The 14,576-nt window shown below is 43.3% G+C and overlaps 1 protein-coding gene across 50 annotated transcripts in view; it reads right to left on the bottom strand.

Annotated features, from left to right (window-relative positions):
* Positions 1-14,576, bottom strand: part of si:ch211-266g18.10 (muscle M-line assembly protein unc-89) — a 104,645-nt gene that overhangs the window by 64,435 nt on the left and 25,634 nt on the right. For 44 of the 50 annotated variants that reach the window (XM_036964423.1, XM_036964412.1, XM_036964413.1 and 41 more), the window contains 5 exons: positions 7,325-7,393; positions 6,832-6,975; positions 4,666-4,764; positions 4,346-4,426; positions 1,089-1,112 (listed from right to left, as the gene is read on the bottom strand). In XM_036964423.1, the coding sequence (XP_036820318.1) occupies positions 1,089-1,112; positions 4,346-4,426; positions 4,666-4,764; positions 6,832-6,975; positions 7,325-7,393 (417 nt within the window). Of the gene's footprint in view, positions 1-1,088; positions 1,113-4,345; positions 4,427-4,665; positions 4,765-6,831; positions 6,976-7,324; positions 7,394-7,609; positions 7,677-14,576 lie in introns of all 50 variants that reach the window. The other 6 variants (XM_036964422.1, XM_036964443.1, XM_036964447.1 and 3 more) reach the window with 4 other exon arrangements.

The following is a 14,576-nucleotide window of genomic DNA, read 5'->3' as shown; positions in this document are numbered from 1 at the left end:
CTTCCAAAACATCAGGTGATTTTGCAGAGAGCCACATCAATTTCCAGAAATACTCATAATCAACAATGATAAAAGATACAAGTCTTATTCACAGAATTAAAGATAGACTTCTCCTTAACCTGTTTGGGATAGGGAGCAGCATTTTCAAGTTTGGATGAAAAGCATGCCCAGAGTAAACTGCCTGCTTCTCAGTCCCAGTTGCTAAGATATGCATATTATTAGTAGATTTGGATAGAAAACACTCTGAAGTTTCTAAAACGGTTTGAATGATGTCTGTGAGTATAACAGAAATCATATGGCAGGCGAAAACCAGAGAAACATCCAACCAGGAAGTGGGAAATCTGAGGTTTGTAGTTTTTCAAAGCTTGGCCTACAAATACACAGTGTCTATGGTTGTCATATTGCCCTTCCTAAGGTTTCCACTAGATGTCAACCGTCTTTAGAAACTTGTTTGAGGCTTCTACTGTAAAGGAGGGCTGTTTCAGTCAGTGGTCTGGCAGAGTGCCACAGGCTCGTGACGCTCGTTCACGTGAGAGATAGCTCCCGTTCCCATTCCATCTTCAATATTATTGAAGATTTATGTTAAAAACATTCTAAAGATTGATTCTATACATCGTTTGACATGTTTCTACGGACTGTAACGGAACTTTTGGACTTTGTCTGGACCTAGCGATCGCGCCTCATGAAGATGGATTACGGGGCTGAACGCGCTAACAACAAGTAGCTATTTGGACATAAATTATTAACTTTATCAAACAAATCAAACATTTTTTGTGGAACTGGGATTCTTGGGAGTGCATTCAGATGATCATCAAAGGTAAGTGAATATTTATAATGCTATTTCTGACAAATGTTGACTCCAACAATGCAGATATGTCTTTGGCTGGATTGGGCTCTGAGAGCTGTACTCAGATTATTTCATGGTATGCTTTTTCTGTAAAAGAAAATTGAAATCTGACACAGCGGTTGCATTAAAAAGGGGCAATTAGTTCAAAAAACATTTTGCATTTCTTGGTAGTCCACCGTTACGTTGTGTATTATTGTGTATCAGATAATGGGTTCAGTTTATCATGTAAATTATGACTTACATTTTTGCAAAGCCATGGAGGGTTCTGGAAGACAAAACATGAAACTGCCACTGAACTTTGTGTTAGGTGTAACATGGTACCACAGAGAAGCATTCGGGAAATGTCACTTTTTAAAGTACTGTAATTTAAAGCAAGAATCCATAGGTCATTGGCTACCCTATGTTGCCCCACTTCTTGTGTAGGGTTTTCACTTTGAACGAAAAAAAGAGGGTTGAGCCCTGAGCCACCTTGGGCTGGCCTTCTGGGCAAGGTGTGTTAAATCCATTATACTCAAATGTCCCTGCTGCCATGGTCCCGGAATTGAAAGTCACTTGCAAGCAAGTTAAAGTTATAGCTGCCAGAAACAAACACAGAGCAGACAAAGCGGACAAACTAGTGAACTTGTTTACAAATAAACTGTCCTTGTAGCAGGGACAAAAATAAACAAGCATTGTTCTCGGTTCTTGGATCTGAATCAACTCTACCCTAAAAGAGAAAAATAATCCGGAAAAGACTGCAAATGTTTACGTTGAAATTCATTTTGAAAGGTGGAAGAGTGACGCCGAAAGGGCAACCGCTCTAATAGACTGGTAGGTAAGTGTTTGGTTGTGTTTTTAGCCTGCTAGCCTTAGTGTGTTCAAAGTTCAAGCCAGCTAATACAGCTACTTAGCCAGCAAGCTAACATCTTCTGTATTCAGAATGTTTTGTACTCAAAGGAATGTAACGATAGCATCATCATCACTACAGAATTCACAAAGATGCCCAATGCCATTATTTAAACTACACTCACCAAAAATGTAAACGCAACAAGCAACAATTTCAAAGATTTTACAGAGTTAGAGTTCATATAAGGAAATCAGATGCACTATATATATATATAAAAGTACACTACCAGTCAAAAGTTTGGACACTCCTACTCATTCCAAGGTTTTCTTTATTTTTAAAATTTTTTACATTGTAGAATAATAGTGAATACATCAAAAATATGAAATTACACATATGGAATCGCGTAGTAACCAAAAAAGTGTTAGGCAAATCAAAATATGATTTATATTTGAGATTCTTCAAAGTATCCTTGATGACAGCTTTGCACACTCTTGGCATATAATGCAAAGGATGGCTTGGACCTGCTGGATGGAGGAAACAAAGTCAGCAATTGAAGATGACAAACATCCTAACCCTTCAGCTACACTACATGCGCTGTCATCAGCATTGTCAATGTGACGATCTAACCTGCTACACAAGAAACCAACCACATCAAATGTATTTCTCATTATTTAAATTAAATATGTAATGAACATGCAAAACAACCATTAAACATTTAACTTCTGTAGCAGGGCCATAAGTATATATTGAGGTCATATTGGCTCTGATTACCTACTAGTAGGGGGTGAAAGGTGGGAAAGGCATGGCAACGCATGTAATGTAGTTGAAGGGTTAGGATGTTCGTCATCATCTATGGCTGACTTTGTTTCCTCCATCCAACAGGTCCAAGTTCTCCTGTGCATTATAGGTTGATATTGGGAACAAATTCAACAAATTGTTAATTGAATAGGGTTATGCAATGCAATGTCATATTCCCGTATACACCCCACAGTATCCAGTGTATATGCCAAATAAATGTTGATTTGATAACATAATATTGATGGAATATCAAATCAAATTGTATTTGTCACATACGACCTTACAGTGAAAAGCTTACTTACTAGCCCTTAACCAACAATGCAGTTTTAAGAAAATACCTATTTAAAAAAAGTAAGAGATAAAAATAACCACCATCAACTATATTTTGACTACAGCTAAATGGGGGTGGGGGGGTTTACCACCAAATAAGTCAGAATCACAACAGTGTCCTTTACTTACTGAGTATGTGGTGTTGTGCAAGTGCAAAGTGCCATGCTATTACTTGATGGCTCATATTTCATGCAGATTAGCCATTGTTATTTGACTGGATATTAATTTAATTTGTTCTGGTGGGTAGTTCTACACCAGGTAGAAATCAATGCTGTATATAGGCAGACAATGTGCTAAACAGGCAATCATAGCTAATTATTTTGGTCGATTACCAACAAAATAATGAAAGAGTCACAAAGTGTAACAAAAAATGCATACAGTATTTCTTACCTCTCCTCCTGTGTTGGGGTTTGCACAACCACAACTTGTACAGCCTCCGGTTCCCTCTAAATCAGATTTTCTTCACCAGTATCTCCCTGAGAATAAGCTAGTGGTGGTCCTGTGCCGGAAATGCTGTCAATCACCAACTCACAAACATTATCATGTCAACAATCTGCATATCTAGCTATAGCCAGCTAACATTAGGTAGTTAAAAGAAAGGCATTTGGCATCTTGTGGGGTTCATGCAGTGTAGCACTACATGATGCTATTGTTAGATTCATTTGAGTACAAAACAGTCAGAATACAGAAGATTTTAGCTAGCTAGCTAAGTAGCCATATTAGCTAGCATGAACATTGAACACACTAAGGTTAGCAGCGAACGTAGCTAGCAGGTTAAAAACGCTACCAAACACTTACCTACCAGTCCATGAGAATGGTGGCCATTTTGGCATCACTCCTCCACCTTTCAAAATCCATTCCAATGTTTATCCGCTTGGGCATGAGCCATATTTTTCTTGCTTCTTTTTATCTTTTGGGGATCGAGTTGATTCAGAACTGAGAACGATGCTTGTTTCTTTTGTCCCTGCTACAAGGGCAGTTTATCTGCAAACACGTTAGCTAGCTTGTTGACTTTGTCTGCTCTGTGTTTGTTTCTGGTGGCTGTAAAGTTAGCTAGCTTGCAAGTTCGGGGCCATGGCACCAGGGTCATTCGAGTAGGCAGGACTTAACGAAAATATGTTTGTTTTTTGCTCCCGAGTGGCGCAGCGGTCTAAGGCACTGCATCTCAGTGCAAGAGGTGACACTACAGTCCCTGATTTGAAGCCAGGCTGTATCACATCCGGTCATGATTGGGAGTTCAATAGGGCGGTGCACAATTGGCCCAGAGTCGACCTGGTTTGGCCGTCATTGTAAATAAGAATTTGTTCCAAATGGACTTGCCTAGTTAAATAAAGGTTACATTTTATTTTTAAAATTAAAAACCTTGCGCAGAAGGCCAGTCCAAGGCAGCTCCGGGCTCAATGCCCTTTTTTTTGTTTGATGTAAAAACACGACACAAGAAGTCAAGGCAGCACAGGGTCACTCACGACCTGCGCATTCCTGCTTTAAATGACATGCTCAATAGGGTTACAAAGATATGTAACAAAAAAATAACAGTGGCATACCAGATTTCCAAAGAGTTGACTGAACATCCTTCTTGGTCTCCTTCACCTTTTTGTCCACCTTCTTTTTGGGTTCCACCACAACTTTAATGAAAGCGTGATTGAGTCATGTTAATAAACTTTCCAGTTTCTACCTAGAAATTAAAATATTTGTGTCATGTATTGTACACTAACATAAAATATATGACATATTTTAAATCCAAAGTTACCCAAATATACATAACTCACATGCTTGACATTTTACTTTGACTGTATAAATTATCGCTTAGCCTACAAACCCCACAGATTTGACATTTCACAGGAATAAACAAAGTAGGCTAAACCTTTCTTGTTGAAAAAGTCATGGATGACTTTCTTCTCCAAATGTTTTGTCTCCTTTTTCATCTCTTTCTCCTCTCTGGCAGTCTTCTTTTTTGGCTCTTCTAAATGTAGTGATAACATACATTTTTGAGTAACATTGCCATTGGATCCCTGAAACTTCTCAAGTTAACTTTTTGACACTAGATCATACAGATTCCATGTAAATGTCATGGGCTCCTGAGTGGCGCAGCGGTCTAAGGCACTGCATCTCATTGCTAGAGGTGTCACTACAGACACCCTGGTTTGAATCCAGGCTGTATGACAAACGGCTGTCATTGGGAGTCCCATAGGGTGGTGCACAACTGGCCCATCGTTGGGACAATGTTTTTGTATGCTTTTGCATAGTCACTAGAAAGTTCTTCATAATTTCACTACAATTAAATATGAACAGAAAGTTGTAATGAGCTGCAGTTATCTTGCAATTTGTTATTCTACCACTAAGTGTGAGCGGTATAATTGGTATTGAATAACAACAGTGCTTTACAACAGTTGAAAGGTCATGTAAACAATAAACTTTAAAAAATGATAAATAAAAAATGAATAGCACAAGCTAGCTGTTCACTAAGAGTATGCTTTCTTATTGAAACCTGACGAACATTACAGTGCCTTCAGAAAGTATTTACACCCCTCAACTTTCTTCACATTTTGTTGTGTTACAGCTTTAAATTTCAAATGGATTACATTTAGATTTCTCTTCACTGGCCTACACACAATACCCCATAATTTCAAAGTGGAATTTTTTACAAATTCATAAAAAATTAAAAGCTGAAATATCTGGAGTCACTAAGTATTCAACCCCGTTATGGCAAGCCAAATTAAGTTCAGTAGTATAAAGTCACATAATAAGTTGCATGGACTCGCTCTGTGTGCAATAATAGTGTTGAACATTACTTTTTTATCACACACATGCAATTATCTGTAAGGTCCCTCAGTTTTTCCAGTGCCTCGCAAAAAGGGCACATATTGGTGGATTGGTTAAAAAACAAGAAAAAAATACATTGACTATCCCTTTGAGCATAGGGAAGTTATTAATTACACTTTGGATGGTGTATCAATACACTCAGTCTCTATAAAGAAACAGGTGTCCTTCCTAACTCAGTTGTCAGAGTGGAAGGAAACCGGTCAGGGATTTCACCACGAGGCCAATGATGCCTTTAATAGGAGATATGAGAAAACTAAGGATAGATCAACATTGTAATTATCCACAATACTAATTGTAATTTACAGAGTGAAAAGAAAAATAAAATATTCTAAAACATGCATCCTGCAACAAAGCGCTAAAGCAATATTGCAAAAAAAATGTGGTTGAAAATGGCACATTTGGGCACTGATAAATGCCTAAATCGGAACGCAGTGGCTGTATAGTAACATGCTATACTGTAACTGTACATAAAACATAGTGATCATAAACGTTGACGGTGTATATGACATGAGTTTTATGATATGGAAATGTAAAGTGCACATTTGGTGTTTGGCTTGCTTTTATGAAATCAAAGCAGTATTTATTATAATCCTCAATGTCTCATATGTCAAAATACATAGTCCTCTTAATTTACAGCATTTCCCTCACTCAGACAACAAAAAGTTGTCCAATTAGCGGGAGGGATAGGGGCATCTTCTTGTCACGCGAGGTCCTCAAGTTTAGAACGGCTGTCAGTTAAAAAATAGAGGAGCTCTGGCTCTGCGTTTCAGAGTGCTGTATGGGTTTTAACTGACAGCCGTTCTAAACTTGAGGACCAACGTCATAACACACATCCACTATCTATAGTGTAGCCTATCATGTGGATCATCATGTGCTTGCTATACGTAATGGAAAAGGAGTCGTCAGCACATAGTCAAAGGGCAATGAGATTAACATTGATAGTGTAACATAGTGTAACATGAAGCTAGGACTGTATGTCCAAGGTAGCGTTCCCTATATAAATGACAATTATTAATTTATTGACCCTATGGGCCGTTCCTTGTCCAAGGCTTGCTTACTTATTAATTCACTGTCCCACAGGCTACTTACAGTATGTTTATTGTGGTTAAGAATAATGTAAAGAAGGCTTGATTTTCTATAGATATGTAAATTCCATTATAATTTGGTAGAAGCCATAGAGACAAACAGTACTGCAAGCCTAGCTTACCTTTGGGTCCTGTCTTCTCTGCTTTCTTCACACTGGGCATTGCCTCAGGCTTTGCTTTCTCCTCGGCCTGCTCCTCTTTCTTTTCCGTCTTGACCTCCAATTTCTTATTTTCTACCTCTTTCATGGATTGTGCATCCCTCATCGCTGTAAGTAAAGACATGATCCTGTGAACAAATGCCTCCTTCTCTTCATGTAAAATTAGAGCACAATTCCTGTTGGGTAGTTTCCTGGACACAGATTAAGCCTAGTCCTGGCCTAAAAAGCGAACTCAATGAAAAATCTAACTTTTTAGTCCAGGAAACCACCCCACAATGTTCACAGATACAGTAGGTTTTTACTTCATATGCCAGCCAGGGAATTAGGAAATTAAGTTTGGGTTTATTTTGGGGTATTATTGAATTACAAATTACATCAGTACATCAATCCCTCCCAACTGTAAAAAAGGACATAGATAGATTTGAATTGAAATTAAAAAGAAAAAAACATGATTTACCTTTAAGGACCACTTCTACCTCTTCTACTACTTCTTCTCTTGCTTGCCTCTCCTTGGATTGTCTGAGAACTATCACACAAAGAAATACGACATTTTGCAATTGTTCCTATAAAATGAAAGGTAGTGCATTACAGTGATGGTAATTAGGTAGTTGTGACAGTTAAAGCATGCATTAGTTATATTAAAAAAAAATGTAATAGCATATTTAGCAGGTGATATGGTTGGGTGGTGGTAACATGGTGTCATGGTTTTGTGTGACGAGACCGTTTTAAAAATATATTGTACTTAAATATTGCAATTTTCCCATCATGCAGAACAACTGCACATCATTCTCTGGTTGTAAACTGGTTTTCTGTAGAAACATGTAAAGATGAAAATGTGATTATTAGATTAGGAAAGACATCATATTTTGGTTCTTATCTAGTCAGATAGTATTATTTATCTGGTAACTAAGAAGGCCTTAACAAAACCAGTATTCAACCTGACCATGGCATCATTTGAAAAGTAACTTTAGAACCTACACTGAGTGTACAAAACATTAAGTTTTGGGTAGTACACTATTCTTGATGCTATTGGGCGTGAAAAACCCAGCAGCGTTGCAGTTCTTGACACAAACCAGTGCTGCTGGCACCTACTACCCACCTACTACCCATTCAAAGGCACTTAAATATTTTGTCTTGCCTATTCACCCTCTGAATGGCACACATACAAAATCCATGTCTCAATTATCTTCAGGCTTAAAAATCCTTCTTTAACCTGTCCCCTCCCCTTCATCTACACAGATCACCAGATCATCAGTCTATGACATGTTGTGTACACTCAGTGTATAACCTCAGAGGTCGGTTGAGCACTCAAAATCCAAATCCACCACTAGGGACAGTTCAACATTTCCCCATCGTAAAAAATATTTTCATATCATAACCATAACCTGTTGACAAATATTACGCCTTTAATATATCCATTGTGGGTGGATAAGGGTGTGCATACCTTGCGAGACATAAACAGTATAATGATATGGAGCTAATATCTTTACAGGACCTCAAACAAATATATTCACTTCCAGGCTTTTCATGGTTCCGTAACCTACAATTTAGTGCTTTGTCAAAAGCTATTGGAGCCCCAGTAACATCCCACATAATGCACACATGGATTGACCCTTCTAGTCTAGAGTGTTGGGCCAGTAACTGAACGGTTGCTAGATCGAATCCTTGAGCTGACAAGGTAAAAAATGGTTTGTTCTCCCCCTGAACAAGGTAAATAACCCATTGTTCCTAGGCGGTCATTGTAAATAATAATTTGTTCTTAACTGACTTGCCTGGTTAAATAAAAAAAAATGACAAATGTATTTCTAAAATTGTATATGGCACTTATGATTCCCTGCTGTGTGTTAAATGCTCTACATTGGGTGTCACTCTAATATGGAACTGTGAAATGGAGAGGTTGGGGCAAGACCTGAACTGGGATACCATTTGGGAAAATTGGCTAACCCAGCACACCCGCTTATACAATAAAGTTGTGCAACCCCATTTAGACATTTTAAGATGAAGCTGATTCCCACTCCAATCTCTCCATTTGGTGTCACTCGAGAATGGATGTGATAGACGGCTGGTTTGCACGGGGTTTATTTTATATCCCATGCTTTGTGGCAGCCTGTACTTCGTACTTGTGTTTTTGTACTTTGTGATGCCTCACTGGTTCATTGGGCATTTTTTTGTGACGGAGTTGCGTTTTGTGCAAATTATTTTCTGTTACAGCTGGACCTTTACCTGGCAACTGTCCACCCGGCTCCTTCGGGCCGTGAGAAGGTGTCCTTGTCTCAGGCCTCTCGGGAAAAACCCTGGAGTGGGCCAATTGTGAGGATCATTGTGAGGATTTCACCCGCCGCTTCCGGGCAGTCTTCGACCACCCGCCCAAGGGTAGAGCGGCGGGTGAACGTCTCTTTCCTCTGAGGCAGGGGACGAGGAGCGCCCAGGAGTTCGCTATGGACTTTCGGACCCTGGCCACCGGCGCAGAATGGAACGACAGGGCCCTGATCGACCACTATCACTGCAGTTTGTGCGAGGACGTCCATCGGGAGTTGGCCTGCAGGGACACCAATCTCACCTTCAACCATCTGGTGGAGCTGTCCATTTGGCTGGATAACCTGCTGGCCACCCGCGAATGTCCAGACAGGGGTCTGTCCGTTCCATCCCCCAGCACCACAGCGCCGATGCCCATGGACCTGGGAGGTGCTGCGCTCAGGGAGACCGGAGGTGGTACAGTCTCGTGCACCATCTGTGGCCGCAGAGGTTACACTGCCGGTCGGTGTCGGGTTGGTTCCTCTGGGGGTCGAGGCAGCAGGCAGGGCACTCTGGCGTCACTCCAGGTGAGAAGGCACCATTCTCACCCAGATCCCTCTGTTGGACGCATGTTTTTGTTTGTTACTTTTCCTGAGTTTCCCCCGCATTCCCAGCTTAAGGCGCTCGTCGATTCAGGCGCAGCTGGGAATTTTATAGACAGATCATTCGCCCATAGTTTAGGGATCCCCATCGTTCCAGTGGCTATGCCCTTCCCAGTTCATGCCTTAGACAGTCGACCATTAGGGTCAGGGTTGATTAGAAGGCCACCGCTCCTCTGGGCATGGTGACGCAGGGGGGGGGTCACACGGAGAGAATCAGTCTCTTCCTCATTGACTTTCCTGCGTTTCCCGTGGTGCTAGGCCTACCCTGGTTAGCTTGTCATGACCCCACTGTTTCATGGCAAAGGAGGGCTCTCACGGGGTGGTCGCGAGAGTGCTCGGGGAGGTGTTTAGGGGTTTCCATTGGTGCTACTATGGTGGAAAGTCCAGACCAGGTCTCCACCATGCCCATTCCCCCCGAATATGCCGATTTGGCTCTCGCCTTCTCGAAAAAGACAGCGACTCAATTACCACCCCATCAACAGGGGGGTTTTTGGGGGAAAAATCTCCTGGTAGACGCCGCACTTCCCAGGAGTCACGTGTATCCCCTGTCACAGGGAGAGACGGTGGCTATGGAAACATACAGTACCTTGCGAAAGTATTCGGCCCCCTTGAACTTTGCGAACTTTTGCCACATTTCAGGCTTCAAACATAAAGATATAAAACTGTATTTTTTTGTGAAGAATCAACAACAAGTGGGACACAATCATGAAGTGGAACGACATTTATTGGATATTTCAAACTTTTTTAACAAATCAAAAGCTGAAAAATTGGGCGTGCAAAATTATTCAGCCCCTTTACTTTCAGTGCAGCAAACTCTCTCCAGAAGTTCAGTGAGGATCTCTGAATGATCCAATGTTGACCTAAATGACTAATGATGATAAATACAATCCACCTGTGTGTAATCAAGTCTACGTATAAATGCACCTGCACTGTGATAGTCTCAGAGGTCCGTTAAAAGCGCAGAGAGCATCATGAAGAACAAGGAACACACCAGGCAGGTCCGAGATACTGTTGTGAAGAAGTTTAAAGCCGGATTTGGATACAAAAAGATTTCCCAAGCTTTAAACATCCCAAGGAGCACTGTGCAAGCGATAATATTGAAATGGAAGGAGTATCAGACCACTGCAAATCTACCAAGACCTGGCCGTCCCTCTAAACTTTCAGCTCATACAAGGAGAAGACTGATCAGAGATGCAGCCAAGAGGCCCATGATCACTCTGGATGAACTGCAGAGATCTACAGCTGATGTGGGAGACTCTGTCCATATTACAACAATCAGTCATATATTGCACAAATCTGGCCTTTATGGAAGAGTGGCAAGAATAAAGCCATTTCTTAAAGATATCCATAAAAAGTGTAGTTTAAAGTTTGCCACAAGCGACCTGGGAGACACACCAAACATGTGGAAGAAGGTGCTCTGGTCAGATGAAACCAAAATTGAACTTTTTGGCAACAATGCAAAACGTTATGTTTGGCGTAAAAGCAACACAGCTGAACACCATCCCCACTGTCAAACATGGTTGTGGCAGCATCATGGTTTGGGCCTGCTTTTCTTCAGCAGGGACAGGGAAGATGGTTAAAATTGATGGAAAGATGGATGGAGCCAAATACAGGACCATTCTGGAAGAAAACCTGATGGAGTCTGCAAAAGACCTGAGACTGGGACGGAGATTTGTCTTCCAACAAGACAATGATCCAAAACATAAAGCAAAATCTACAATGGAATGGTTCAAAAATAAACATATCCAGGTGTTAGAATGGCCAAGTCAAAGTCCAGACCTGAATCCAATCGAGAATCTGTGGAAAGAACTGAAAACTGCTGTTCACAAATGCTCTCCATCCAACCTCACTGAGCTCGAGCTGTTTTGCAAGGAGGAATGGGAAAAAAATTCAGTCTCTCGATGTGCAAAACTGATAGAGACATACCCCAAGCGACTTACAGCTGTAATCGCAGCAAAAGGTGGCGCTACAAAGTATTAACTTAAGGGGGCTGAATAATTTTGCACGCCCAATTTTTCAGTTTTTGATTTGTTAAAAAAGTTTGAAATATCCAAAAAATGTCGTTCCACTTCATGATTGTGTCCCACTTGTTGTTGATTCTTCACAAAAAAATGCAGTTTTATATCTTTATGTTTGAAGCCTGAAATGTGGCAAAAGGTCTAAAAGTTCAAGGGGGCCGAATACTTTCGCAAGGCACTGTATGTCTCTGAATCCCTGTGTCAGGGATACATTCGGTCCTCCACTTCACCCGCCTCCTCAAGTTTCTTTTTTGTGAAGAAGAAAGAGGGAGGTCTGCGCCTGTGTATTGACTATCGAGGCCTAAACAGATCACTGTGAGGTACAGTTACCTCTTATCGACACTGCGATTGAGTCAATGCATGGGGCGCGCTTCTTCACCAAACTACAAACTAGATCTCAGGAGAGCTTACAACCTGGCGCATATCCGGGAGGGAGACGAGTGGAAGATGGCGCTCAGTACGACCTCAGAGCATTATGAGTACCTCGTCATGCTGTACAGATATATTAATGCTCCATCAGTCTTCCAAGCCTTTGTAGACAATATTTTCAGGGACCTGCACGGGCAGGGTGTAGTGGTGTATATTGATGACATTCTGATACACACGCTGAGCATGTGTCCCTGGTACGCAGGGTGCTGGATCGACTGTTAGAGCATGACTTGTACGCCAAGGCTGAGAAATGCCTGTTCTTGGCCGACTCCAACCACGGTAAAGGAGGTGCAGCTTTTTCTAGGGTTTGCCAATTACCACCGGAGGTTTATTCAGGGTTTTGGTTAGGTAGCGGCTCCCATTACCTCACTGCTGAAGGGGGACCGGTATGTTTGTAGTGGTTGGCTGAGGCAGACAGGGCTTTTGGTCACCTGAGGGCTCTGTTTACCTCAGCTCCCATGCTGGCCCATCTAGATCCCTCTTTGGCATTCATAGTGGAGGTGGATGCGTCCGAGGCTGGGATAGGAGCCGTGCTCTCTCAGCGCTCGGGTACGCCACCGAAGCACCACAAAACTATGACGTGGGTGACCAGGAGCTGTTGGCTGTTGTCAAGGCTTTGAAGGCGTGGAGACATTGGCTTGTTGAGGGGGCTAAACACCCCTTTCTCATCTGTACTGACCACCGCATACTGGAGTACATCCGGGCAGAGAGGAGACTGAACCCTCGTCAGGCAAGGTGGGCCATGTTTTTCACCCGTTTTGTTTTCACCCTTTCTTACAGACCAGGTTCCCAGAATGTGAAGGCAGACGCACTGTCCCGGCTGTATGACACAGAGGAGCGGCCCATGGATCCCACCCCCATACTCCCAGCCTCCCTCCTGGTGGTGCCGGTAGTGTGGGAGCTGGACGCGGACATTGAGCAGGCGCTATGTGCAGAGCCCACTCCCCTCCAGTGTCTCGCTGGGCGTCTGTACGTTCCGTCTGTTGTCCGTAACCGGCTGATCTATTGGGCCCACACGTCAACCTCCTCTGGTCATCCAGGCATCGATTGGACAGCGCTGTCTGAGTGGGAAGTACTGGTGGCCCACTTTGCCTAAGGATGTGAGGGCTTATGTGTCCTCCTATTCGGTGTGTGCCCAGTGTAAGGCTCCTAGGCACCTGCCCAGAAGGGAGCTACACCCCTTACCCATTCCACAGCAGCCTTGGTCGCACCTGTCGGTGGATTTCCTTACCGATCTTCCTCCCTCACAGGGTAACACCACGATCCTGGTCGTTGTGGACCGTTTTTCTAAGTCCTGCCGTCTCCTCCCTCTGCCCGGTCTCCCTACGGCCTTACAGACTGCGGAGGCCTTATTTACACACGTCTTCCGGCACTTGGGGTGCCTGAGGATATAGTGTTTGATCGGGGTCCCCAGTTCACTTCGAGGGTCTAGAGGGCGTTCATGGAACGGGTTTTCACCCCGAGAGTAACAGGCAGGTGAAGAGAGTGAACCAGGATGTGGGTAGGTTTCTGAGGTCTTATTGCCAGGAGCGGCCGGGGGAGTGGGCGGCGTTCGTGCCCTGGGCATAGATGACCCAGAACTCGCTCCGCCACTCCTCCACTAACCTCTCCCCCTTCCAGTGTGGACTGGGGTACAGCCTGTTCTGGCGCCTTGGCATCAGAGTCAAATCGAGGCTCCTGCGGTGGACGACTGGTTCAGGCGCATGGAGGAGACAAGGGACGCCACTCATGTTCACCTTCAGCGGGCCGTGCTGCGCCAGAAAGCCAGCAGTTTGGGTCTGGCTCTCGACACGAAACCTGCCCCTTTACCTGCCCTGCCGGAAGCTGGGGCCGCGGTTTGTGGGGCCATTTAAAGTCCTGAGGAGATTGAACGAGGTTAGTTACAGGTTACAGCTTCTCCCCGATTACCATATTAACCCCTCGTTCTATGTGTCTCTCCTTAGGCCAGTGGTGGCTGGCCCGCTCCAGGAGTCTGAGGTGCGGGAGGTTCCTCCACCCCCTCTGGACATCGAGGGGGCCCCGGCGTATTCCATTCGCTCCATACTGGACTCGAGGCATCGTGCGCCTTCAGTACCTTGTGGAGTGGTAGGGGTATGGTCCGGGGGAGAGATGCTGGGTTCCGTTGGAGGACGTGCTGGACCCTTCAATGCTGCGGGAGTTCCACCGTATCCGTCTGGATCGCCCTGCACCTGTTGTTTTTGTACTTTGTGCTGCCTCACTGGTTCGATGGGCATTTGTTTGGTAACGCAGTTGCGTTCTGTGCAAATTCTTGCCTTTGTAGAGTGCTTTGTCCACTCATCTCTGCTCTTCTGCGCCTGACTTCGATACACAAGCTACACTCACCTCTTGACAACTGTCACACCCT

Source organism: Oncorhynchus mykiss, chromosome 26, assembly GCF_013265735.2.
Source record: "Oncorhynchus mykiss isolate Arlee chromosome 26, USDA_OmykA_1.1, whole genome shotgun sequence".
NCBI classification, from domain to species: Eukaryota; Metazoa; Chordata; class Actinopteri; order Salmoniformes; family Salmonidae; genus Oncorhynchus; species Oncorhynchus mykiss.
The sequence above is the reverse complement of the archived record's forward strand: the minus strand, read 5'-3'. Positions and strand labels throughout refer to the sequence as shown.